This window comes from Lasioglossum baleicum, chromosome 3, assembly GCF_051020765.1.
Source record: "Lasioglossum baleicum chromosome 3, iyLasBale1, whole genome shotgun sequence".
Classification (NCBI taxonomy): Eukaryota; Metazoa; Arthropoda; class Insecta; order Hymenoptera; family Halictidae; genus Lasioglossum; species Lasioglossum baleicum.
The window spans coordinates 20,549,807-20,573,341 of record NC_134931.1 but is presented as its reverse complement, the minus strand read 5'-3'; the positions used below and the strand labels follow the sequence as shown (position 1 = coordinate 20,573,341).

General features: G+C 34.4%; 5 protein-coding genes across 9 annotated transcripts in view; 2 read left to right on the top strand and 3 right to left on the bottom strand.

The window, feature by feature from the left end:
* The first annotated feature begins 626 nt into the window (after positions 1-626).
* LOC143207525 (SH3 domain-binding protein 5 homolog) lies at positions 627-4,406 on the top strand. 2 transcript variants are annotated; one of them, XM_076421118.1, is made up of 9 exons: positions 627-786; positions 848-964; positions 1,323-1,385; positions 1,452-1,589; positions 1,654-1,815; positions 1,879-2,176; positions 2,252-2,412; positions 2,498-2,648; positions 2,729-2,953. In XM_076421118.1, the coding sequence occupies exons 2-9, from the start codon at positions 917-919 to the stop codon at positions 2,731-2,733; spliced, it is 1,026 nt and encodes a 341-aa protein (XP_076277233.1). In that variant the 5' UTR covers positions 627-786; positions 848-916; the 3' UTR covers positions 2,734-2,953. The 2 variants fall into 2 exon arrangements, with proteins under 2 accessions (XP_076277233.1, XP_076277232.1); XM_076421117.1 differs by having other exon boundaries at positions 2,498-4,406.
* LOC143207539 (SH3 domain-containing protein Dlish-like) lies at positions 2,251-10,299 on the bottom strand. The gene is made up of 6 exons (XM_076421161.1): positions 9,716-10,299; positions 9,008-9,243; positions 8,451-8,825; positions 8,098-8,368; positions 7,606-8,004; positions 2,251-7,496 (listed from the first exon to the last, which is right to left on the bottom strand). Exons 1-5 carry the CDS (start codon positions 9,762-9,764, stop codon positions 7,730-7,732), a joined length of 1,206 nt encoding a protein of 401 aa, XP_076277276.1. The 5' UTR covers positions 9,765-10,299; the 3' UTR covers positions 2,251-7,496; positions 7,606-7,729.
* LOC143207535 (uncharacterized) lies at positions 5,545-19,025 on the top strand. Of its 3 annotated transcripts, none has more exons than XM_076421155.1 (5): positions 5,545-5,756; positions 5,917-6,184; positions 6,326-6,956; positions 7,066-7,240; positions 7,340-19,025. In XM_076421155.1, the coding sequence occupies exons 1-5, from the start codon at positions 5,694-5,696 to the stop codon at positions 7,526-7,528; spliced, it is 1,326 nt and encodes a 441-aa protein (XP_076277270.1). In that variant the 5' UTR covers positions 5,545-5,693; the 3' UTR covers positions 7,529-19,025. The 3 variants fall into 3 exon arrangements, with proteins under 3 accessions (XP_076277270.1, XP_076277269.1, XP_076277268.1); XM_076421154.1 differs by having other exon boundaries at positions 7,054-7,240; XM_076421153.1 differs by having other exon boundaries at positions 7,039-7,240.
* LOC143207523 (uncharacterized) lies at positions 10,679-18,477 on the bottom strand. Its single transcript, XM_076421114.1, has 3 exons — positions 17,380-18,477; positions 17,017-17,249; positions 10,679-16,390 (listed from the first exon to the last, which is right to left on the bottom strand). The coding sequence occupies exons 1-3, from the start codon at positions 18,475-18,477 to the stop codon at positions 15,577-15,579; spliced, it is 2,145 nt and encodes a 714-aa protein (XP_076277229.1). The 3' UTR covers positions 10,679-15,576.
* Ncm (pre-mRNA-splicing factor nucampholin) overlaps positions 19,008-23,535 on the bottom strand; it is a 7,285-nt gene continuing 2,757 nt past the window's right edge. For both annotated transcript variants that reach the window (XM_076421116.1, XM_076421115.1), the window contains one exon: positions 19,008-23,512. In XM_076421116.1, coding sequence (XP_076277231.1) covers positions 21,364-23,505 — 2,142 coding nt within the window. In that variant the 5' untranslated portion in view covers positions 23,506-23,512 and the 3' untranslated portion in view covers positions 19,008-21,363. The remainder of the gene's footprint in view (positions 23,513-23,535) is intronic.

Genomic DNA, 23,535 nt, shown 5'->3' with positions numbered 1-23,535 from the left:
CGTAAAATAAAAAAATCTGGAACCGGTCATTTTGACAATCATATATTGACAAAGTTTAATTAAAATAGGAGCTGCACGAAGTCTAAATAAAATCAATCTTGCCATTTTTATAAGGAACCAGTTACTTTTGAGGCTCGGTAGGTTTAATGTTAAAATGATTAAGGAAAGAAATAACATTCAATTTAGTTTCTATTTCTTGAAATCGATCCAGATAATTTTTATTTTGCATAAAGATCCGCAGTCTATATATATATATATATATATATTGTACATATATAATTATATTAATGAAAAGACAGACCAATCAGAGCGCGGCTACGATACGCCCCGCTGAGCGTGGCGTTGGCATTGGCCGAGCTAGAATCCGCCTGCTGTAAACGCGCTCTGATTGGTTCGTGTTTTTCATTAATAACTCTTAACAAAGACGCGGAGAACATTTTTGCAAAGGAAAAAGTTACTTCAAATTACTTTGTAGAAGATTTTTGATAACGTTGCAGAGTATATATATATATGTATATATATACAATATATATCTATGTATATGTGTGTAGGTACAGGTGGTAAGCCATGGTAAGTGCTGTATTTTCTGTGGTGGGGATACGTTACTATATATGTATGTATGTATGATGTATATGTATACACTGTAGTGTTCCTGCCGAGACTAATTTACTTCGTAGTATGTAAATATACTTCGTAGTGCTTCGTAGTGTGTAAGCCAGTGTAAGCGCAGACACCAATGTTACCTGTAATTGTTTGTCATCATGTCTTTTCGAAATGTAAACGATAGTAAGTAATTTGATGCAGCAAGAGTTATACATTTTTCATGATTCGGAATGTTTGTGTACAGATTGAAACTCACAATGAATTGACGTTCACGATTATACGTCAAGTTCAATTAAATGTCAAGTATTAAAGCATGGATGTTGCGGACAACGCCGATGGATCTTTAGATCCTCGTATACAGGTAATTATCTGTAATGACGCATCTTCTATTTATACTTTTATTGTATTTGTAAGCCTGTTTTTGATAATAGCGAAGTATGCAATTGATTATACATGTAAAAAGAATATAATTAGTAATTGCGACGGCGAGGCCTAACACAGCCTGGTACCATGTTCCACTTTGCTTTCACTTCTTCTTCATCGAAAATTTTTATTTTTACTTTTAAAGAAAAGATGCGTTAATCAACGATCTCGAATCAAAAATTATGATTACTACTAAATTTAATTTTTTTTTTCAAGTTATTATGTATTTTTCCATAATTATTTATCGTCTAATGCATTCGATTGTTTTATAAACAATATACTTGAATACATTGTAGATTGAGCTGGAGAATTTGAACGATGCAACGGACGACATAAATAAACTCGAAACTGAATTAAATGTAAGTTATTTTATTATAAAGAGAATCGTTATTATTAAAATTAATATAAAATACTTTTTTATCTAGGAAGCTCATACTGCGTTCAGACAACTGTTGTCCGAGACTACAAAGAGATTAAAGGAAATTATAAACAAAGTAGGAAATAGTTATGTTGAAAAAGCAAGATGTTATTATGATGCGCTCGAAGTTGCACGTCGTGCTCAGGTGAGAGAACGTCTGAAGAGACTTTTAGAACAATAGAATCACTCGTGTAAAATTGGTTGCGCAGGTGCAATGCCAACAACAAGCTCAATTATTTCAAAGAGCAAGCGAAATTCATGCGGCAGCAAAAGAAACTGTGGCTTTAGCCGAAAGTAGGTTTATGTCACATCAGCATGAGTGGAACTTTGATCAGGCGTGGCAAGATATGTTAAACCATGCAACTCTCAAAGTAAGTTAAATATAAAATAAAGAACCTACATAGCATGGTCCTAGTCTAATGTATTTTATTCAGGTAATGGATGCAGAAAACCAGAAAGCAGAATGTGGCAGAGAGCATCATCGACGAGCAATACTGTTCCACGATGCTGAGAAAAGATTATTGCAATTAGAAGAAAAGCATCGTCGTGCTATAATAAAAGCACGACCCTACTTTGAAGTTAAAGCTCAATGCGATCAAATGTTGGAAACACAAAAAGAGAGAGTTGAATGTATACAGAAAGCAATACAAGTTGCGAAAACTAATTACGCCACAAGTCTGCATAGATTAGAAGAAATTAGTAATCAAATACATCAACAACGGCGAGATAATGGTATTATACTATTAACGCTAATTGACTGAATAATTATTTTTCAGTGGATTGTTTATATTACTTTTTCTGTTCCAGATTTTATAGCTAATGGTCCTCGAGAACCAGGTGTTGGCGCAGAACTAGTTAGTCCACAAAAAACTCTAAACTACGATATAGAGTTTAATCAATTAAACGACAATAGAATAAAGGATGTTACGAATCATCAACTTAATAAATGTGATAGAATCCAAGAATATGTAAGTGAAACAGTCTGTAACTTTAGTCTAATTTTGGTAGAATCTGGTTTTTAAGAAAATTAACAGAGTGTTCATTGTGTTGCAGAATGCTTGTCAATTGCGAGAAGATAAGGAACATCTCGAGAAGAGATCGGTAGATGGAAGCGAAGCAATATCTACACAATGGGAATTAGAGCTGCAGGCTAACATGAAAAAACTCAGCAATTTATCCTTCGACAATTCTCATGACACCGACAGTAAGAAATTACGATATTATAAAGAAGACAGTACAAAATCAAATACTTTTACACAAGAATTAAATCGTAATTTTTCGCAGACTAAAGAACTGTCTATACATAGTTTAAATCAGTTTCAAAAATTGTTAAAGAATCTACAGTCTTTAAAAAATCCATTGGCTAATATGTCCTTACCGTCATCTGGTGAAGGATTATCGAATGCAGCAAAAGATCTAACTGCTGACTCTGTGGTATCGAACAAACGCAAATTTAACTTTAGAGATAGTATATCAAGATCATTAGGTAATAGTCCTATAAAAATTAATCTGATCAGATTAGGCTCAACGTCCATCGAAGAAGTGGAAAGTACAACAAAATATGTGCCAAATGAAACCTCGAAATTTGGCTTTAATAATAGCAAACTTGAAAGCAATAGCGACATTAATTTATCTTCGAATCTTGATATCAGTTCCATAGGAAAATATCAAAGTATGAATGATATTTTAGATAATAAGACTGATAATCTTGAATTAAATAAAGAAATCTTAAATGTAAAGTATACTGACGCTCATAAGCATGATCTATATACTACAAGAAACTTGCATGAGGCACAATTGAATACTCACACTAATTGTAAAACTAACTCAGAATTACAAGAAGACGCAGCATTGACAAAGAAGTGGAATAGATCTAATTCTTTGCAATTTTTATCTCATAGTGCCAGTTCATCTTCAGTAAATTTAAAACAAATAACTAATGATTGTAACGATCATTGTACTATTAAAGAAACAACTACGAAAACGCGAAATGTTAAGGAGCTACCATTATTAATGTTGCTTGATAAAAAACATTTGTTAGCAAGTGGTAGTGGCAAAAGTTATAGTATGATTAATTTAAATGACAAGCACAAGTATATGTTACTAGACAATTTACACTTAAGTAATATTAGACCTCTGAGTACTGAAACATTCAACTTCGAGAATAATGTATGTTCCGAAATTTCTTAATAAGAATTAAAAGTTACAATCAAATACAAAAGAAATGTGATAATCTGTATGATAAACTTAACGCGTGATTATTCTTAAAAACAATTTATATGCCACCATGGACGAACATTTATATTATCTTAATTTTGCAAACGTGGTTCATGCTATAACTTTCTTCGGTGATGTAAGAACTAAGTAGTATTAATTTTACAAACGTTTCCTGCCAAATAGGTATAGAATTTACATCAATAGCATAAAATAAACTAATCAAAAATATGTTGTACAAAAAGAAGTCTCGTTAATTTACAGATTGTTTCTTATTAGGTACAATTGCATTTGTAATTTTGCATCTTTTCGTGTACAAAGAACTCCGTGATTTACATTACACACTTTTATAAAACTGTTACATGCCACCAAAAATTATGTGAATTGCATTTTTGAAAAGAAACAGTGAAATATAGAATAAGTTATACAAATGTTAGCTTTGCCACGTTTCTTGTAATGTTTTACTAAAACGTTTACTTTGGTATGTGATTTGCTATTGGTAATTTTTCTATGTACTATGTTTGACTCTAGATCTTGCCAATTGTCTGCTATCGTTCTGTATATGTACATGCATAGAAGACATTACGCTTCGGCGAGGCCTATTATATTCTTAGAGCTTCTTATATCGATATTGTATTACCAAAATATTGTTATCGATAAATGGTTTGTACCATTATCTATTTTCTATGTAACGCTACCGTATTGTAGTTTAAGTGGGAATATAGTTGATTGACTTTGTTTGTTCAAACATTTTATAATCTTCTTTCGAATCTCTTTTTACACTTTAGTAACTTTCGAATAGAGATCACGAGTTTGAACGTGTATTGAAAATTCACGTGTACACGTGTACTCTCTAATATTTGCTCTCACCGAGGTATGACAGAATCATTTTTTCTATATGAAAATTCTTTCGGACTATACAACAGCAATTAATGTATACATATTGCAATAAATAAATAATGCAAACATTTTGCATATTTAAGTTCCACTCCATTACATGTATACATTAAAAAATTGAGAACGTAGAAAATCGGTTTTAGCACATGTAGAATTTCATTAAAATTACAATTTTCAAACTGCGTTTTCGTATAAATAACTCTCATTAGCAAATATATACTCGCCTTAAAAGTTTTTCAAAACTGTTGAATCGTGTCCTTTCTGTCAAATGACATAAAGAAATGAATCTAAAATCTGCATTCGAGAAACTGATGTATGAATATAGTTGTGGAAGCATAAAATTGAAATAGTGACATTACTAAATATATGAAACATTCTAATCCACAGTTTTTGACGAGTTTTCAAATATTTGAAGGTATCAGAAAGTGACAAAAAATACATGTGTCAAAATGGTTCTTCAAATGTAGTTGAAAAATCGTACGTATCAAAGTTTATCGCGTTGATGAACGAAAAACATTGTTAAATAAATTACAGCGGACCGAAAATATAAGCATTTTTGTTGACAAGATTATCAAAACGGTTTATTTATATACGCATTCGTAGAACCCATTTAAAAGTCTCGCCTAAAATATATATTATGCTGGAAATTATTCACGAAACTATTGGAACACGAAATGTTCAAGAACCTTGACAAAAATAACTTGTGAGCAGTTGACTTTGATATTATATTTGGTAATACTTCTGATTTTCTTCTTCTGTAATCTTGGTAAATACTCATTTATTGACAAGACGATTTTTCATTGTTAGAACCATATTATTACCTTTTCATATTAAATCTTTTTGAACGAAAACATGTTTTTCCTTATAATTTTTCTTCCCATATGCACATATATTAATAATATATATTTTTTATTGTACTCTGGTCATCGTACAGTTTTTTTTTCAAACAACGTATTCGCGTATTTAAATTTATAGCCATAGTATTCATTAAAATTGTCCAAGTTGTGATAACAATAGGCGGAGTACAATGGCTACATTTTGCAGCAATAATAACATACTTTAACAAAGCAACATAGACGATTGTTAAAGGTTATCATTCAAAGAGACGCAAGGCCTGACCCGTGAGTTGACAAAAGAGATGGAAAAAGAAAATTATCGAGTTAACAAAGTATACTGCAACCCGATACAGATTCAGAATGAGGCATGTAACTAAGTACATTGAAGACATAAGATTTAATATTGGATAGTTTAACGTAATGAATGAATTTATAATTCAATGAACTACTTATAACTAAGATTAGATAAAGATTTGCAAAGGATTATTTGACGAGTATAACAAAAGCTTAATAGAATATTTTTAGCATGCAGAATCAATAGAATCAAATGATGAGAGAAGAGTGCAGGAGGAAAAATACTGTAGGATTAGAATGGTTAACGAAGAGAAAAAAGGAAACGAGAAGAAAGATAATGAAGAAAAGTATTCGCAGCACTCGAATACAATACTTGGACTTTGTGCTATTTGTCATCTTGCTGCTGAGAATATGAACAGCACGTTTCATCAAAATATTCCTTGTTCTGAAGAGCACATTTTGTGCCAACACTGTATTCAACAATTTACTATTCCGTCAGGTGGTTTAAAGTAGACTTTTGCAAAACCTATTGTAATTATATATTCTTTTATTATATTAATATTGCGAATTGATTAAATTAGTCTTAGAGAACTTGTGAATACAAGGCGTAGAAGTTTCAGATTATGATCGCATATTACAGATGCAGGTTGTATTCTTTGCCAAGCGCAAATTCAACGTTCGAATTTAAGTTTGTCCCAAGAAAGCGACACTAGTTTAAATTCCATATATATTTGTCCGAGAAAAATGCAAGCTCCACGTCAACAACCAGAGTGTCATGTTAGGTATCGCCAATCCGAACAAGCTTATATTAAGTCTAGGAATCAAAATTATTCGACACCAATAACAAACACAGAAAAGACTACTTGGGGATGTTCTAACGTCGACGATTCTGAGGACAACGTTCATTGCGACAGAGTTAACAATCAAAGCAATACTCGAGAAGAAAGAGACGTCAATGACAGTAAACAAAGACAACATAGTTATTGTAATCTATATAAAAAAGGAAACCCGGACTTTTATATATCCGAGACGAAAATTAATGGACAAATTACAGCGGAATGTTCTCGCAGACCAATCCGATGTCCACGAATCGATTGCGCTATAAACGTTGCTTTTTCAGCATTAACACATCATTTTGTTTTCGATCATCCAGAAGTTCCCATTTTGAATGTGGAACCAGGCATTAAAAGCACACTGATTGTTAGTTTCAATGCTTTATCTCTGAATTCTAGCCGATGTCTTGCTCTTCTTTTAGTTTCCGGTAAACTCTCGTAAGTATAGCTTATACCTAGCTGATACCGCATACGTGTATGTACATTCTTATGCGTTCCTTAAACATATCTTCATAATAAGAGATCCTGTTGCAAGACTATTTAACAGCAGTCAAATTAATCCAAAGTTCCGGAATCGATTGCCGTTACCAGTACTAGCTGCTCGATTACATTCAACAGATCAATGTAACAAAATTAATTACTGCGAGAAAAGCATAATTATTGCCTGGGTTGCTGGATTAGATATTGGTAACACTACGGAGAAACTTCTATGTAGTATTCAGGTATATTCATCGAACATATTCAATTAGACATGTAGTTAAATCTATATGCATGATATACGATATGAATATAATAAAAAATGTACTATTTTCCCAAAATAGGCTGTAGATAAGTTTAATGCTGAAGGCTTACGTTCCCTGACATACACAGGTCCAGTGAATTCATTAAGAACAGCCCAATGTCCTCGAGAGATTTTGTCGACAGGTGATTGTATAGTCCTGCACGAAGGTCTCCTTCGTCATATTACATCCGATTGTGCTACACTCAATGTTAATGTTACTGTACATTAACTATATCACATCGAAAGATATGAATGGTAAACTTAATAAAAGCTCTCGCTAATAACAACGTTAGTAAAAGTACTTACACAGAGATAATTCTCGTGTTGTATCCGCATGGCTGAGTATCGTTTAAAATGCATTATTATATAAAAGTACTTTATTAGTTGAATATATGCATAAAATGCAAGATACATAAGATTATAGTTTGTATCATAAGCTTGTCATAGCAGGAGGACGGGCATACGCTTTCGGAATGAAACCATATTTGCGCGTCTTAGGTGCGTATGCCCATAACCAGCCATCCACAGTTTGATTTCCCAAATCTGCATAAATCCAGTCAGCTCTTCTCACTGACAAATCATCCGGCGCCTGCGCCTTGTAATCGTAAAGTACAACTAATTCTGTCCCATTAGTCTCATCTCGAAAATCTCGCAAACCTTTCTGTTGTAACGACTCATTTCCTGGTATAGTGCTATTACCTTTTCCTGTGTATTGTATATTGCAAAAATTAATGTTTTCTCCAGCGCAAACATTCGACTAGTTCACGCTTTAACGTATCGCAGATCGAACAAACTTACCTAAACTATGCGTTTCCGCAGATGTTGTAGCTGCGGTAGTAGTAGTGGTAGTTGTACTAGTTGTTGTCGCGTAAGAATGAAGAACATGTCCCGGATATACAAATCCAGACGGTACAAATCCTTCGTTGCCATCACAGTGTCTAAGTACCCAGAACCAGTCGGGATCGTCTCGATTGAGCACAGTCACAAACTCTCCTCTTTCTACGCTAACATCATTTTCATCTCTAGCGACAAAAGTATAAAGTACAATATATCTTCCAGCTGACGGATCCTATGACATATTTATAAAGTTTCAGTCGATTCGAATCGTTTACATTATAGATTAGGAGATTAATAAATACTTGTATATTTACTTTAAAAAAAGGGTGTACATCTGGCTGAGAAGATATAGTTTGTATGGAATTTTGTGATTGTGTAATATTAGATCTATTAACGTTTGCGTCAGCTGTGGTCACATTACGAGCATAACTTTCACAGTCTGATGCAGATCCTGTATCAGTTTGTTGTGCGTCAACTGTTTGCGAACGACCTGTACCAGCAAAATCACAATCAGTCTCGTTAGACCTTGGTAGTTTCTTTTTCACATTGTTCATAAGAGTAGCAAGTGTTAATTCGGCAAGCTGCGATGTGTAAGGTGCACAATATGAATGTGGTACAAAGCCTTCCATACGAGTATCAGCTGCTATTACATACACCCAATCATTCTCTCTATACAAAACATTTACAACCTAGAACACATGCAGAAAATGAACAAAACAACACCGTTGAAGAATGCATTTCACATTCAACATTAAACAGAAAAATGAAATTAAATGTAACTTTATGAAACATAAAGCGAACATAAAAAGAACCGCATAAAGAGTTATTTACATTTTCTTTAAGCAGTACAGAATAAAACAGCTCTGCTAACCTGGCCACGTTTCACTTGAAGTTCATCATCGACGCAGGGCATAAAGTCGTGGACAATGACCATTTTACTATCCGGTGAAAGTCCATTCTCTTTTTCAATACCTACTCTAACTAAAGTTTCAATACTAGCACTTCCCGTTATACGACCAGGCGGCAATGGCACTTTGGTTCCTAAACCCAATCCCGTACCACCTCCTCCAACACAATCTTTCTCCAAATTAAAATTATGTACTCCAGCTATATTAGAGAAAATTATATCGAAATTATACAGTTCTACTATCTCTATTTAGTCTTCTATCTTTGAGAAATCTTTCTTTTTCAGAGAAGGATTTTAACAGAGGAAACTTCAGGCTTTTCAAAGTAGGAAGAACTGTTATAATACTTTCTATCATAGGATAAATAGAAAAGTATAGCGTATTATGCAGAAAATATAACTGTAGTTTTAGAAATGTTCATCTATATATACGAGTAAAACTTTGTCATTTCGAATCGAATACTTTTTGTTTAACATTTCTTCCGTTTTCCAATAGGTATATAAAAGATGTTCGTACTTTCAAATGTTGATCTTATTTCATAAAAATGACAGTATGTAGAAACATGAATCACTCGGGATAAGTAATACGTACGGGGATATTAAGTATACGCGACAGTTCAAGTTCGAATAAAAACAAATTTCTTGAAAACCATAAAACAATGTTTTTTTACTCACGTTTCTTTTTCTTTCCTCGCCGTATACGCACTGGGCATAAAAAAGCCATTCTGTTCCCTCAAAGTTGCCTTAAAATCACACTTCCAAAACATGAATCGTTAAATGTCAAAAATTCACTGTGGCCAGACACAACATAACAGAAGTGCACATATTTTAAACATGCTAATAAACGTTATACAGATCTTCCGTGTGTAAATAGTAATGTTAAACGAAAAATATTTAAGGTATTTTACATCGAAGAATATATATAAATATACTAAGAGTATAACGGTAAAGTCTCGAACCAGAAATCTAATTAGTCTTTCGTTCTCCTAAAGGATTTTGGATGAAACTGGAATTCAGGCACTTATAGTGGTGAATGCAACAGGTAGACGGCGCTTTAGCGATACACGAACGTAATGCAGGTATAAATACATATAACTTATTTCGTGTGTGATTGCATGTGTGCACGGTATACCATCTCTGGTACCATATAAAAGTTTGTTTGACAATATTCTTTCCTTTCTCGTTTAAAATATCCTTATTACAGCTACTAACAATGCAAAATAACAACTTTTTAAATATTATATTAGTTTCTGAATTCCCAAAATGGATTTATATATATATATATTTATAAATGATGTATATATAATATCTTTATGTATATCTTATTTAAAGTTACAATATTAATTATATTTTTTAATTATATTTAAGTATAACATTAAATGATATACATATAAAGATATTATACATATTTAATCATTTATGAATGATTAACCTATACGAAAGGAATTTACGGACAGGTGCCGCGTTTCATATATTATTCAACAAAAATAAAACACACACGAGAAAGAAAAATAATAAAATACGATTGTCACATATGTATAATATATAAATAACATTTTCTTTTTTAAATATACACTATTATGTATTTAGAAGCACACACACACACACACACACACAATGCAATAATATAGAAAAATCTTATTTAATCGAAATGTCGTTTATTATCTCAATTAATATAAATGACGATAATAGCCTTATCTATAACAGTTTCCGTCATATACATTTAACAATGAGTATTTTTTGGAAAATAATTATATGTACATTTACTCTACAATTATACCAAAGATCAATCAGATCGCTACTGGAACTACGCATTAATATCCATTGTTATATATATCGATCCATAAATAATATGGAATTCGTCGTTCGAATATAAATATTCGATTATACAAAATTCAGAATAACGTTCAAGTGATTAGAAAATTGTTTATCGTTAATCGTTCTAAACCGCTTCTCCGTTTATCGTCAGAGAATATTCAAAAGTTCAACGCTATAATATATTATAAGTACGTTTATCAGGGACATGGACTTATACAGGTTTCTTGAGATTCTCTAATGGTAAAACATTTTCGAAATTCTTATAACTAGAATTTAGAATACCGGAGAAGTCGTCCATATATTCGTTTCTTTCTTTTGTTTTTTTTGTAAAGTATACAAAGTTCAAATGAAAGGTGAAATTTTGTACTTTCATATTGCACTTGTTTTATATGTTATTTTTAATGACACGCTTCGTTTCTTAAAAATATTTCTGTGTTATTATGAAACACATTTATTCGAAATCTATTATGCCATTAATCGTGGAATAAGTGTGTTTATGATTAAGAAAATAAACTATTGATAGTGTGTGCTTGAGAGGATGTAAATCCCTCGGCTCTCTAGACACACTAAGATTATTGATAGTAGAAATATACGGTACCACGTCCCCGGTAAATTATTTGTTATTTGTCTCATCGACGAATTAAATTTATGGTAATTCAAACAAAGGTCTTGAACTCGTATTCGGAAGAACGCCTACTACTTACACAACTCTGTCGAGACCATAATATATATATGTAATAGATACGCTATGTATTATTCATACATAAATTATTCATACACGAAGCAACGTATTGAAATTACCTAATTAATATGAAACTATTTGCATTGAACGATCCTTTATTGCGTAACGAACGTCTTATCAATAGTTTATTTTCTTGAATTTCGATCCATGAACGCGACAGAACAAACAATAGACCTCAAAACTCGTTCGATTAGTATTTCATATTTCTATTTCCAACACAAATAAAGAAACCTATATTATAGTCTACTACTCGAAATTAAAATCGAACGAGTTTTTGAATATTAATGTATTAATTACACGCATATTAAATGTGCTTCAAATATCGAATGTACATATTCATAATAGCGTATGCAATAGTTAATACATTTAGCTACAGCACACGACTCTTCATCTCTTTTTTGAAAGTTAAAATAAATATATTATAACAACAACGATTTCCTCTTATTTATGAAATACTCGGTAACATTATTTTGATGAATCACACCTTAATCAAAGTGAAAGCCAAATAGCGAATTGTTATTTATTCGAACGAACGAAATCCACATCAAGACGTCGTAATGTCGTGACATAAATGTTAATAAAGTCAGACGTCGCATATTGTGTATTTATTTGTAATTTCCCATTTGAACTTAATACATTACCCATTCGAAATGAAAATACATCTTTAGTCATGGCAGTTACATGATTCATTGAAACTTCATATGCAGATCTCAAATATATATATATTGAAAAACCGAGTTTTATGCAATTCATATATGATACTATTTTACGACATACTCTAACAGATATATCTATAATAAACTGAGAGCGTATGAAAATCATAAATTATTACATTCTTAACCGTAGGTGGGATGCTTATAATATTACAACAATATGATGTAACGTATATATGTCATATGTATTGACCAAATGTTATACGAAGTATAATAGTGAATGCATTTTATCCTATATAATCCATTATATCATACACCTTCAATTTCCTCGTCTAACAGATTGCTTTGAAAATTGATCGTTCACTTGTTATTTAAAAAGCTAGCGTAGCGAATAATAAAATTGAAAATGGAAATTTCTTATGCCTTGTGCTTTGATGTGATACAAGAATTACTGGCACTCTTGTTATGTTAGAAAAACGTATATGATAAGAGATCTTCGAAGCAGTCTCGAAATATATGTGTATGTATGTTTCGAATACACAAATGTATAACTAACTGGTTTCACTATAGTATGTAAATATGTGTAGGATTTATATCCTATTTCTAGTATGTATCCAATACAAAAAGCTTTTCAAGCTTTTAAAACAACCTTTCCAATATATTTTAAATCGTTCGAATACTTTATGCACGTGGAATTTTTAATCATATTTCCCCCCCAAAAAAAGAAAAAAACAATATAATATCTGAGATACAATTTTTCAAAAATTGCACTCGAACAGAAGGAACTTACGTTCAGGTTATACTTTTTCATATATCGCAAGATAAAACAAGCAAAACAATGACAAAAATTTAACAAAATAAAGGAGTATAATGAAATTACAAAAAACAAAATGGAAGTTAAAAAAAGTGTATTCGAGATATATACAAATATTTATATATATATATCTTCTGTGTTTATGTTATCTTATTCTTAAACATCTAGTGCGTATCTAGGTATATCTCTAAATCAGTGTTGATTTTTCATAAATATTTCAAAAAATGTATTTTTCTATTATTGCATGTACACACCATAATAATATCAGCAGAAAGAAGAATAGCGGTCAATAAAAGGTAAAATTGTGCATATAATTTTGCTCCACAATCTCCTAGAAATATCAATTACATATTCTTATTATAAAACTTAATTTCCAATTATGTAAAATTATTTTCAATAAATCACATTTAATATTTCACGGCCCACATGGTTAAATATTGTCCGAATTTTAAATACAACTAAAATGATATGTAGATGCTATGTCTCAAATAAATATTAATACCAAAAAGTATAATCATTCTGTACAAACGTGATTGTGGCAATTTTATACTGTACAGTATTTTGTGTCAAAAATTAAAAATCATTAATAAAATAAGTATTACTTGGGAATATTATACAATATTGCAAAAAGAAACACAAGAAAAGTACACATATCGCGATTCCGTGCGCCTCTAATAAAATAACATTCGTCCCATTCTTGTTCCAACTGTTCACAATACAATAAATTTCATTTTATTGAAATTCGAATTAGCTATTTGTCACAAAATAATATAAGAAGTATATACAAAAAGTCACGATACTTTTGAAAATATAAGTTAAATTTTCCCGATTCCCTGTAATATCACTCGAATATATTCAATTTTTAAATAATTAACTTAATTTATGTGCAATTAATCAAATTGAGTTTATTAGCGAGAAATAAAATTTCATTTGTATTCGACGCTATAAAGACAATAAAAACAAAACATAATCAAGGTGTTTAATATTATGGTATAGTACGAACTGCTGAAATACACCTAGATTTATGCTTAGAACATTCCTAATATAACAATATAGCACCTAAAGGTTTTTTGTACTTTAGCAATATTTTGCATGATAATGCTATTAATATAAACATACACGTATGTTACTTTGAATGTATTTACATTATGCAATCATGACTATAAAAAGTAAATGGAAAGCAATCTAATCTCTTTATTTTCTGATCATTGTTTAATTCGTTTAGTTAAACAAGTGATCATAAAAATCTTTGTGGTTGTGAATATTTAATATGCATGAAAAACTTACTTTACGTTCGTTTAAGTATAACTATTAAATGGCATGGTAAATTCTGGTTAACTTATGTTGCTTTTCCATATTATATTACAATATCTACATTCGATTTTACTCGAAAATCGATACAATGAAGTACGATTACAATAAAAATTTGAAATCAAATTTTACAATGTTGAAGGCTTTCTATGTATCACATAAACCTAAACAGATTTTTATTCATTTAGAATTTTATCATTATTAGTAGATCTAATACTAAATTTAATGCACGCCTATCTGGCCAAAAGATAAGCGATGCAAAAAATTGCTGAGCAGTTTTGTAAGGTCGTTCCATAAGTTCGTGCTGCTTCTTGTTCTACTACTTAAAAATTTCAATTAATATATGAAGTTTACCTTAAATACCTTTAGAGTGTACGAAAAAATGTAATCACCCTCTCGTTCTACAACCTCTTCCCATCTTTTCGGTAAAGATATTATACCGTCACTGTAAAACATTTTTCGTTTTTCGTTAAAATATTGTTCGATGTCTGTTTTTATGGTTTGGCCGTTATCAAATTTTTGTCTGGAGAATATGGTGGGTGTAATAAAAGTTGCCAACCAAATTCACGTAATTTTTGTTGCGAGGAAAAATATGCACGTTATACGCGATCACGGCGGTTCCGTTCTGTGAGCTATGCCCGTGTCTATGGACAAATGATTTCGGGATATTTAATGATTCCAACATCTCTCGAACGGACAAACTTCGCCTTTCATCCACTAGATTACGAATTTTGTCCTTGTCTACTTCGGTTGGACGTCCAGAACCTGGTTGACCTTCAAGATCAAAGTTTCCCTTACTAAATCGATCAAACCATTTTCTGCACGTACGGGGTGATAAAACACCTTCTCCGTAAACGGCACAAGTATTGTTTGCGGCAACTGTTGCTGTATCTCCTTTGCGAAACTCTCGTACAGCATAAGCTGCCGAAAATCAATACACGTCTCCCTCATGGTTTTTCACTATGTAAAAGACGAAATGCTTGCTGTTCACTAACTGTTTCTTTCGAATGCCTTCTACAGACTGAACTCGATCATTAAACTCTAATCCCTTCGGTTGCTTATCGCGCTATGTAATAAATCGAATATGAATAAATCGCGCGTTTGAATCATTTGGCCCTGAATCGAATAAACATATCCGCGGCACGAACTTATGGGACGACCTAATATTAAATAATTTAAAAAACTCTAATCATTGATTTTATTCTTTACTAACTGCTAGAACAACAGATTCAGACTCTTTATTATTTGATGGTATTATAGCTTCCGTTTCTTCACTACCTTCTGTACTGTCTGCTGCGCTTGCATTCGCCGGTTCCTCCTTTTTATCATCACCATTAGATGATTGTAGTTGCTGTTGCATTTGCAATTGATTGCGCAGTCGAGATATTTCGCGTGCATCCGAACGCCGATGACGTCGCAACTGTGCATTCTCTGAAACTATACGCCGTGCTAGCTCCAGGACATCTTGCGGTACTTCTAAAGCCACTAATCTATCTTCTAAATCTATTGCTGTTGTTCCTTCAGAGTCAGAATCACTTTCCAGCGCGGAGGTACCAATGTCGGTTGAAGGTGGTTCTATGTTTACCGTAGAAGATGTTACCGCAGTACTACTCTCTTCTTCTTCGCCGACTTCATTTTTAATTTTCTGTGGCAATTCTTTCTGATTGCTTTCAGGTGTACACGAAGGGAATGCAGAATAAGTGCCAACACTAGATCCAGAACTAGGAGATGTTTTCTCGAGTTTCACACTGTCCGGCGGTGGTTCTTTCTTGTCTCTCTCATTCGGGCTTGATAAGTGATGATTATAACGTTTGTGTTCGTGGTGATGCCGTCGCTGATGATGAGCAGAGGGTGGAAGTACTACAGGCACTGATGGTGCAGGTATAGGTGCTAAGGCTACATTTGGTTGAAAATGTGGTTCGAAACGTTTGCATTCAGAGAGAGGAACTACGCGTTCTGGATGTTGCAGTACAGGTGGACCTCGGCTTAGATATGCAGGCACCAACGATGAACTGTTTACAGAAAAAATTATATATTTATTATACAACCTTCCTTACTTTAATTCTCATCTGTCCCTCGTGTGTCAATTTGATATATTTTTCATGTAAAGGATAATATTAGTCTGCCATTTGTAGAACAACTCATCTGAAACTTCGTGGCTTTTATTTTTGTAAAGTATTAGTATTGTTCATAGCAAAACATGTGACAAAAAGATGTCATAACATTTGTTACCAAAAGGACCCTGGTGTGTTAATTTGACACACATCATTTTCAAGTTCTTCAACAGCTAGTCTATTGTTTTGTAATTGTTACACAAAAATGTATAGCTTTGAAAATCAAAAGTTGGCCTCAACTCGAACAAGAGAGAAAGAGACGTTATGTATTCTCCTTGCTGCGAGTCAAAGCTAAGAACAATAAGATCGAAACAAAGCAAAGTCGGACATGTAGAAACGAGCAATACATTGTGTAAATATCTATTCTTGATTCTCAATAAAATAATTAGCGAAGTGAATTATTTCTCGTTTCGTTTCATTTGATCTTTTACCATTGCGTTCATTCGACTCATGAGAGACACATTAAATTGCGATAATGAGGGACAGATGAGAGTTAAATATATATATTCAATGCTTTTCCTTACCTATCTTTGTGCTTGCAAGTACTTGTAGTATTCCAAGGTCTAAAAGCTGACGCCCCTCTAGCTGCTAATTCAAAAACTGCCCATTGCATTTGTAGATATGGATCAGTTGCATTAGCTACTTGTGATACAGGATGATATAAGCCTAAGCCACTTCCATTATATATTCCTGGACATTCGTCTCTCGTTACGTCTCTTCTAATTCGTTTAGCCAATTTCTCAGAATCATGGCGCAACTGGAAAAGGATTCTTTATTTTCTTCTTCTATTTGTATTTTAATATACAATCAGCATTAATTAAGCAGTAAAATGGGAAAATCTTATGGAATATAAATATTTCAAAGAAATAATATATAATGTACAATACCTCTGACTTTCGCTTCGAACCCAATATCAGATGTTTCTCTTTCAATTCTCGAAATGTATTCAGCGATTTATTATAATTTTCTTGTTCCGGCGAGAGCAACAGGTACGATCTCCAATTCGCAGAATCGAAACCCCAATGACAAGTACGATTTTCAAGAGATCTGTGAGCGTGTCTAACAAAACATTGAGGTGAAAATTGGCAGCCACATTCGATACATTCTATACACACCGAATCGTCGGATTCGAACAAATTCGCATCAAAAATGCCTTTACATTTCCCGAAACACTCGTGATATACTTTAAATTTGACAATAGCTTCTTTGTCGCTGTCACTTTTAGTAGACACTTTCTTCTCGGTGTTATCCTCATTCTGACCAATTCTAGAGAGGTCGCACGACTCTGTCCTTAGAAGCAAAGCACTGACAAGCCTTTCGGCATCGGTTTGAGTAATAAGGCCACAGGAAGGAGCGTTACGCGGCAAAATTCCTGAATGTTTTAGTTCCTCTAACTGATCTCTTGTACATCGTGAGCAATAAATTTGTAATTCATCGCACACTTGATTGATCTGTTGAAGCGAGAAATCTTGCAGCACTGTGTTTAAAATCTGTGGTAAACATAACCTCCTTTCACCTCCTACCACAAAACAAGATATCCTTTCACCCTCCAAAACAGTCTCGCACCTTTCGGAACAACTTTGATCGGGCGCAGTTAAAATTGGAATTTGAAATTCCAATTCCCTTTTCTCACAAACATTTTTCGAGCGTTCTAATTGAGGATCCTCGTCAGAATCTTCGAGCGGTTGGTCTATCCTGCGAACTTTACACGGGATGAGAGGTGTCACTGTTAAATTATTATCTTTTTCTATATCTTTCGTGGAGACTTGCTCGAATGCTGAATCAATGACACAATTACTCGATCGACTCGAAGGGGAGTAACAAGGTGCCTGATCTTGTAATAGGCTCTTGCAGTCCATACCAAGCAAGGCCGAGCTCGGACCCTGTAAGCTTTTCACAGCGGATAGCTGATATGTCTTTAAGACGGTCTTCAATTGCGGGCTGTACGATTGACTGTTTGTATTGCCAGGCAATAGGGTCTCCATTATTTGTCTCGCGTGTACAAGGATTCAACAAGATAGCGAGCTCCGTTCGTTGCATGAAATCTTCGAGACAGCTCGTGACATACCACGCTCGTCCGTCCGATCCGTAACATAGGCGTATTTACCACCTACAATATACAAAACCTACATGCGTTCACTTTTGCACTACTTAATTCAACACTCGTGTCATTCATAGTAGTCCGCGTTTACGATCACGGACTGATAAATAGCACTAGTGGCCAACCATACGATGTGTTCATCTCAGATGATGCACTGTTACATCCAGTCGCTTCTCCTTTGGCACGCGAGAGAGTACACGCTTAACCCGTTCATATATGTCTTTCTCGAAGTCTGTTCCCCTTGCCGTAATATTATGTTCAACACAAAGATCCCGACTATCTATTATCCACAGTCTATTGTCCATCGCAACGTCGCTTCCATGCACATGATAATTCGTACTTGTAGAACGAATGTGTGTATACAGATAGATATATATATGTATATATATATATATATATGTGTGTGTGTGTGTGTGTATATATATATATATACTTTGAAAAAAAACGAGAAAAACGATATAGCCTCCACTGTAAACGAACCCGCAGTCGTCGAGACGGTTTAATTCCTTCTGATTTCACATTTGTCCACTTTTGTTTGTCCACGGATCCTCCTTTACAGCTCGCAATCGGTTCTTCTCTTTTTACTTCTCGTTGATTTTCTTCGCATATTTCTCCATTTATCGTTTTATTACAGTGCAAGAAATCCCTTCGGTTATAAGCATATCCATTGTTTCGCGATCTTCGTTATCACTGCCGTCGTTTCTATCGTCGATGCTTTCGGTATTATCGTTACTACCGTCGCTACCGTCGCTATCACGATCGCCACCGCGACCGCCATTCGACCAATTCGACCGTCACCGCCACCGCCACCGCCACCGCCACAGTTATTTCTACCACCACTGTCCCTGCCACCGCCGTCACAGTCGCCGCCACCGTCGTCGTTGTCTTCGTCTTCGTCGTCTTCTTCACTGTCACCACCACCCGACACCACCGATACTATTGTCGTTCCTCGCAACAATGTTACGAGCACAAATAAATATAAAGTTAATCACACTATTTATTCAAGTAATCATGAAACCGATGACACGTTCGATCGATGAACATTATGAATGGCATCGTCAGACAACGGATTGACTTAACGCATCGCGACCAACTGACGTATCGATCGCACGCGAACTCGGAAACGAAGAACCGCTGAAAAAGATACGCATATTTTCTGATCGCGTTGCACGTTGTTTGGTCACAGGCAACGCGAGGCCCCGCAAAATATCCACAACTCGGCCATCCAATGTTAACGCCGTGATATTCACACAAACCAAATATATATTTATACTAGTGCGTTTTCGTAGCAAGACGTTTCGTCGATTGCATGCGTGTATTCTCCTTCCCTCCCTCCACCCTTCCTCTCCCTCCACTAGTGTCTTTTTTCTGGTACAAATACTCTCCACCGTCTCCACCTTGCTTTTTTTCTGCACACGTATACCCAGCCACACACACACACGCGCGCGTACACTATAATCCTGCGCGTATGTAAACACAAGGAGGTCTCGTCGTGGGATCCTTAAAGTGGACGTAGATCATTGTACACTTTTGTGAACGCACGGAGCATTACACTCTTAATTACAGAGAATTTTCTATCTGCCTGTGTTGTATACATGGAACCGCCTCTCTCGCTCATGTCTTCGGCTCGGATGGCATAGAACTATCGTAAATTTTGCGCGTCTTCGATCTCTTTCACAAAGTGTCACGTCGTCGATCGAAGTTCACTATACCCCTTTTAACACCGCAACGTCCACCGAGCTAGCATTATGCCTAGCCTGCTACCGTGCTTCTCTATCTACTACTTTAACAGCTTTGTCTGTATCGTATTCTCGACCAGTGTGGTGTGACACGGTGACACGCGCGCATACACACACACATACATATATATGTGTGTATATATATATGCACCACGCACGTACAGATCTCGCGTAACCACGCTCGCTTCCGAAAGATTTGGAATGGTTGAGTCTGCGTATTGCTGCGTATCTACGGATCATAAAATAATGTCGGTCTGGTCCAGTCTGGTCGGACGACGACAGCACTGTTGTTAATGGTGGAAACGGCTGACATGAGTACAATATTTTCTCGTTACGAGTTCGATTTATCCTCCACGTTATAAACTCGTCACTATCCCTACCAGTTTCGATTGTATACAAACAACGCCGCGGACTATTTCTTTCTCACACTCGCGCGCTTACTGCAAAACTAAAGCGACAAGCCACCGGCGACTATTCGTTTGTAAGCTCGTCACCGGTAACGAACCGCAAGTCTATAACGTAAATATACTTTATTTAATCACGTGATCTTCCCGTCAAAACAGTGTCAACACCCACATTGACAGAGCGCGCGCCTAATTCCACGTTCATTGTCAGGGCAAGCTTAACGTTGCGCATGTTAAGCTACCGCAGCAGCGGTGATGATTTTGAAGAAGCGCGACAAAACAGCATTTTCGTTAGTCTATTTCGAAAGTGTTATTCTAATCTTGTCCAAAAATATCTCGGGATCTTACAGGCTTATCCATGTATTAATTCGTATACATTCGCACATAACAACAATTATCATTCTTACTTTGATACGCCTTATCGGAAATGATAACCGAAGACAAATTATGTTATTAAATAATTTCTTTTGTTTCGAACTCGTGATTACTAACGTGACATATCCATAAAATACATATAGTAAATAATCCAAGAAGCGAAGTAATCATTAATAAAAATATGTTTATTACAAATTAATTACATTATTTCTATTTATTACATTAAAAAAAAAGAATTATCGTACATCTATTCTATTTTGGTTTTTTCACCTTTCGTTTGTCCTTTCTCTTGTGTTTCTTCTTGCTCTCTTTTATAGTCTGCTTTTTCCTTCGATCTTTCTTTGATCTTTTCTTTTTTTTAGTTTCCTCTTCTTCCGAAGAGACGACAGAGTCACTTGAATTACTAGACGAAGAAGATGAAGACGAGGACGATGGTGATGTACTTGTACTAGACGGGGAGGATTCGTTAGATGCGCTTTCAGCTTTTTCTTCTGTTATAGGCACTATTGCTGGTTTCGGATGAGTTTTCAAATGTTCTCGTAAATCGTCTGTAAGACCACCCAAACCGATTGATGTGAAAAAATTTATAGCAAATCGAGTATTTTTCGGATCATCTCTGGGAAATAATCCTTCGAATGCTTCTTGTAATGTAACATCTTTAACACGTTGATTAAGTTTAGATAATCCCATGTATTCCGAAAGTTCTTGGAACAAGATTTTGATAAATATCCTGTTAGAACTGGTTGTGTCATCCTCGGTCAATTTTATACAAGACAGTACCTCCCATGAAATAGAATCGGTAAATAATAAATGAGCAAAGAACTTTGACACGTTGCGTAACTTATTTGTATCTAAACGATGTATCGTGTGGTACGAATCTCGAAAAATTTGCTCAAATGGAGTAACATAGATCTTGTTAATGGCACAAAATCGACCTGCTAATAGACCAAAAAATTTTTCATATGTTCTCATCTCTGCACAGCAATCTAAGAACATATGACAGAGTTCTGTCTCCTGCCCAGGTTTCAGTTGCATCTTCATCAGTTTGTGTGCACATTCTTCAAAATCAAGAGACGAGTGAATCGTCAAATATATTGTTCTTCGAAGAGCTGTTAGATTTGTTTCGGTATTATCTACAATCACATCTTCTTTCCCTTCCATTACAGCAGTGCTGCTATCTTCATCTGAACTGTCTTCTCCATCATCTTCTTCGCTTTCTGATCCACTAACGTCCGAACCTAATATTTCTTTACTCAATTGTTTATATTTATCCTCGTTAGTAACATACTCTGCATCGAACTTGAAAACATTCAATATGTCCTGAGCATCGGTTGCTTCGTCTAATGTCACCAGATGAGTAAACTGATTTTCTTCTTCGACGAGATCAAGCTCTTCTGGAACTGCCTCGTGATCTTTAAACCCATCTTTTCGAACTTGAAACATGACTTCTATCATGTACTGAACCCTTTTATCTAACTGACCTTCGTGCAATATGTTTCGTAACATTTCAAATATAGCTTCAATGCCTTTCCTGGTAACTTCAGTCAGTTTCATACCGCATTCTTTCAAAAATGCAATGGCTACTTCAATAGAATCATCTGTTGGTGTTTCTACTAGTAATGTTAATATTTCTAATGCTAATATCTCATGAGCTACTCTTTGATTTACTAAATGTGCTATGAATGTTCCCGACGAAATACAAAGAGGTTTATCATTCCTTCTAAACCCACGTTTGAATTGTATTACAAGACGTTTTACTATTAATTCCCCAATATTAGGAAATTTAGAATTGATGATTGCAGTAAGAGCTGCATAAACAGCAGTAAACGTCGGAGATGCTGCTTGAGCTTGAATTATAGATCGAGCGAGCAAACCTCTACCTCTGACAATATTTTCTTTCAATAGCTCTCGAGTTATAAGTCCTATATTACTTACATTAACTTTATTAATGTAGCCGTGGATAGATTTCTTCAAAGCTTCCCATGCGATACGTTGATAAGCAGCTCCTGACTTATCAGTGATTTCTGCTTGCATCATTTTTAATTTTGCAGGTGGAATATATGCACCTCCAGTTCTTGATGTTATTAAATCAACCGTTCGATTTTGTCTTTCTGTTATCTTATTAGAGCTATTCTTTCCTTCTCTTTTATCCATGGTTTTGTTTGTTACTTTGTCCTTTTCTTCTTTCCTTTTATTGTCTTCTTCATAATCTCTCGACCTTTTCATATCACGTCGTCCATGAGATCGTTCGTCCGTATACGATTCTTCATAATAATTTCTTTTATAATGATCGTTCCTTCTACTGCTTCTGTCCCTATGGTGATGGCGATCTCTTGAACGGTGACTTTTGAATTCAGAGTCATCTCGATCGCTTTTAGAATATGATCTCTTCATCTTGTTACTGAAATTTTAAAACAATAGTGT

Bases quoted from the DNA above. Each gene is read 5' to 3' on its own strand.
- LOC143207525 (XM_076421117.1), top strand. From the start codon at position 917: ATGGATGTTGCGGACAACGCCGATGGATCTTTAGATCCTCGTATACAG. The intron at 1,590-1,653 runs GTGAGAGAACGT...TTGGTTGCGCAG, and splicing joins AAGTTGCACGTCGTGCTCAG to GTGCAATGCCAACAACAAGC. The intron at 2,177-2,251 runs GTATTATACTAT...TTTCTGTTCCAG, and splicing joins TCAACAACGGCGAGATAATG to ATTTTATAGCTAATGGTCCT.
- LOC143207535 (XM_076421153.1), top strand. From the start codon at position 5,694: ATGGAAAAAGAAAATTATCGAGTTAACAAAGTATACTGCAACCCGATA. The intron at 6,957-7,038 runs GTAAGTATAGCT...CTTCATAATAAG, and splicing joins TTAGTTTCCGGTAAACTCTC to AGATCCTGTTGCAAGACTAT. The intron at 7,241-7,339 runs GTATATTCATCG...TTCCCAAAATAG, and splicing joins AACTTCTATGTAGTATTCAG to GCTGTAGATAAGTTTAATGC.
- LOC143207539 (XM_076421161.1), bottom strand. From the start codon at position 9,764: ATGGCTTTTTTATGCCCAGTGCGTATACGGCGAGGAAAGAAAAAGAAA. The intron at 9,244-9,715 runs GTGAGTAAAAAA...TCTCTAATATAG, and splicing joins GCGAGGAAAGAAAAAGAAAC to CTGGAGTACATAATTTTAAT. The intron at 8,005-8,097 runs GTAAGTTTGTTC...TACAATACACAG, and splicing joins TGCGGAAACGCATAGTTTAG to GAAAAGGTAATAGCACTATA.
- LOC143207523 (XM_076421114.1), bottom strand. From the start codon at position 18,477: ATGGAGACCCTATTGCCTGGCAATACAAACAGTCAATCGTACAGCCCG. The intron at 17,250-17,379 runs GTATTGTACATT...ATCCTTTTCCAG, and splicing joins GTTCGAAGCGAAAGTCAGAG to TTGCGCCATGATTCTGAGAA. The intron at 16,391-17,016 runs GTAAGGAAAAGC...TTCTGTAAACAG, and splicing joins ACTTGCAAGCACAAAGATAG to TTCATCGTTGGTGCCTGCAT.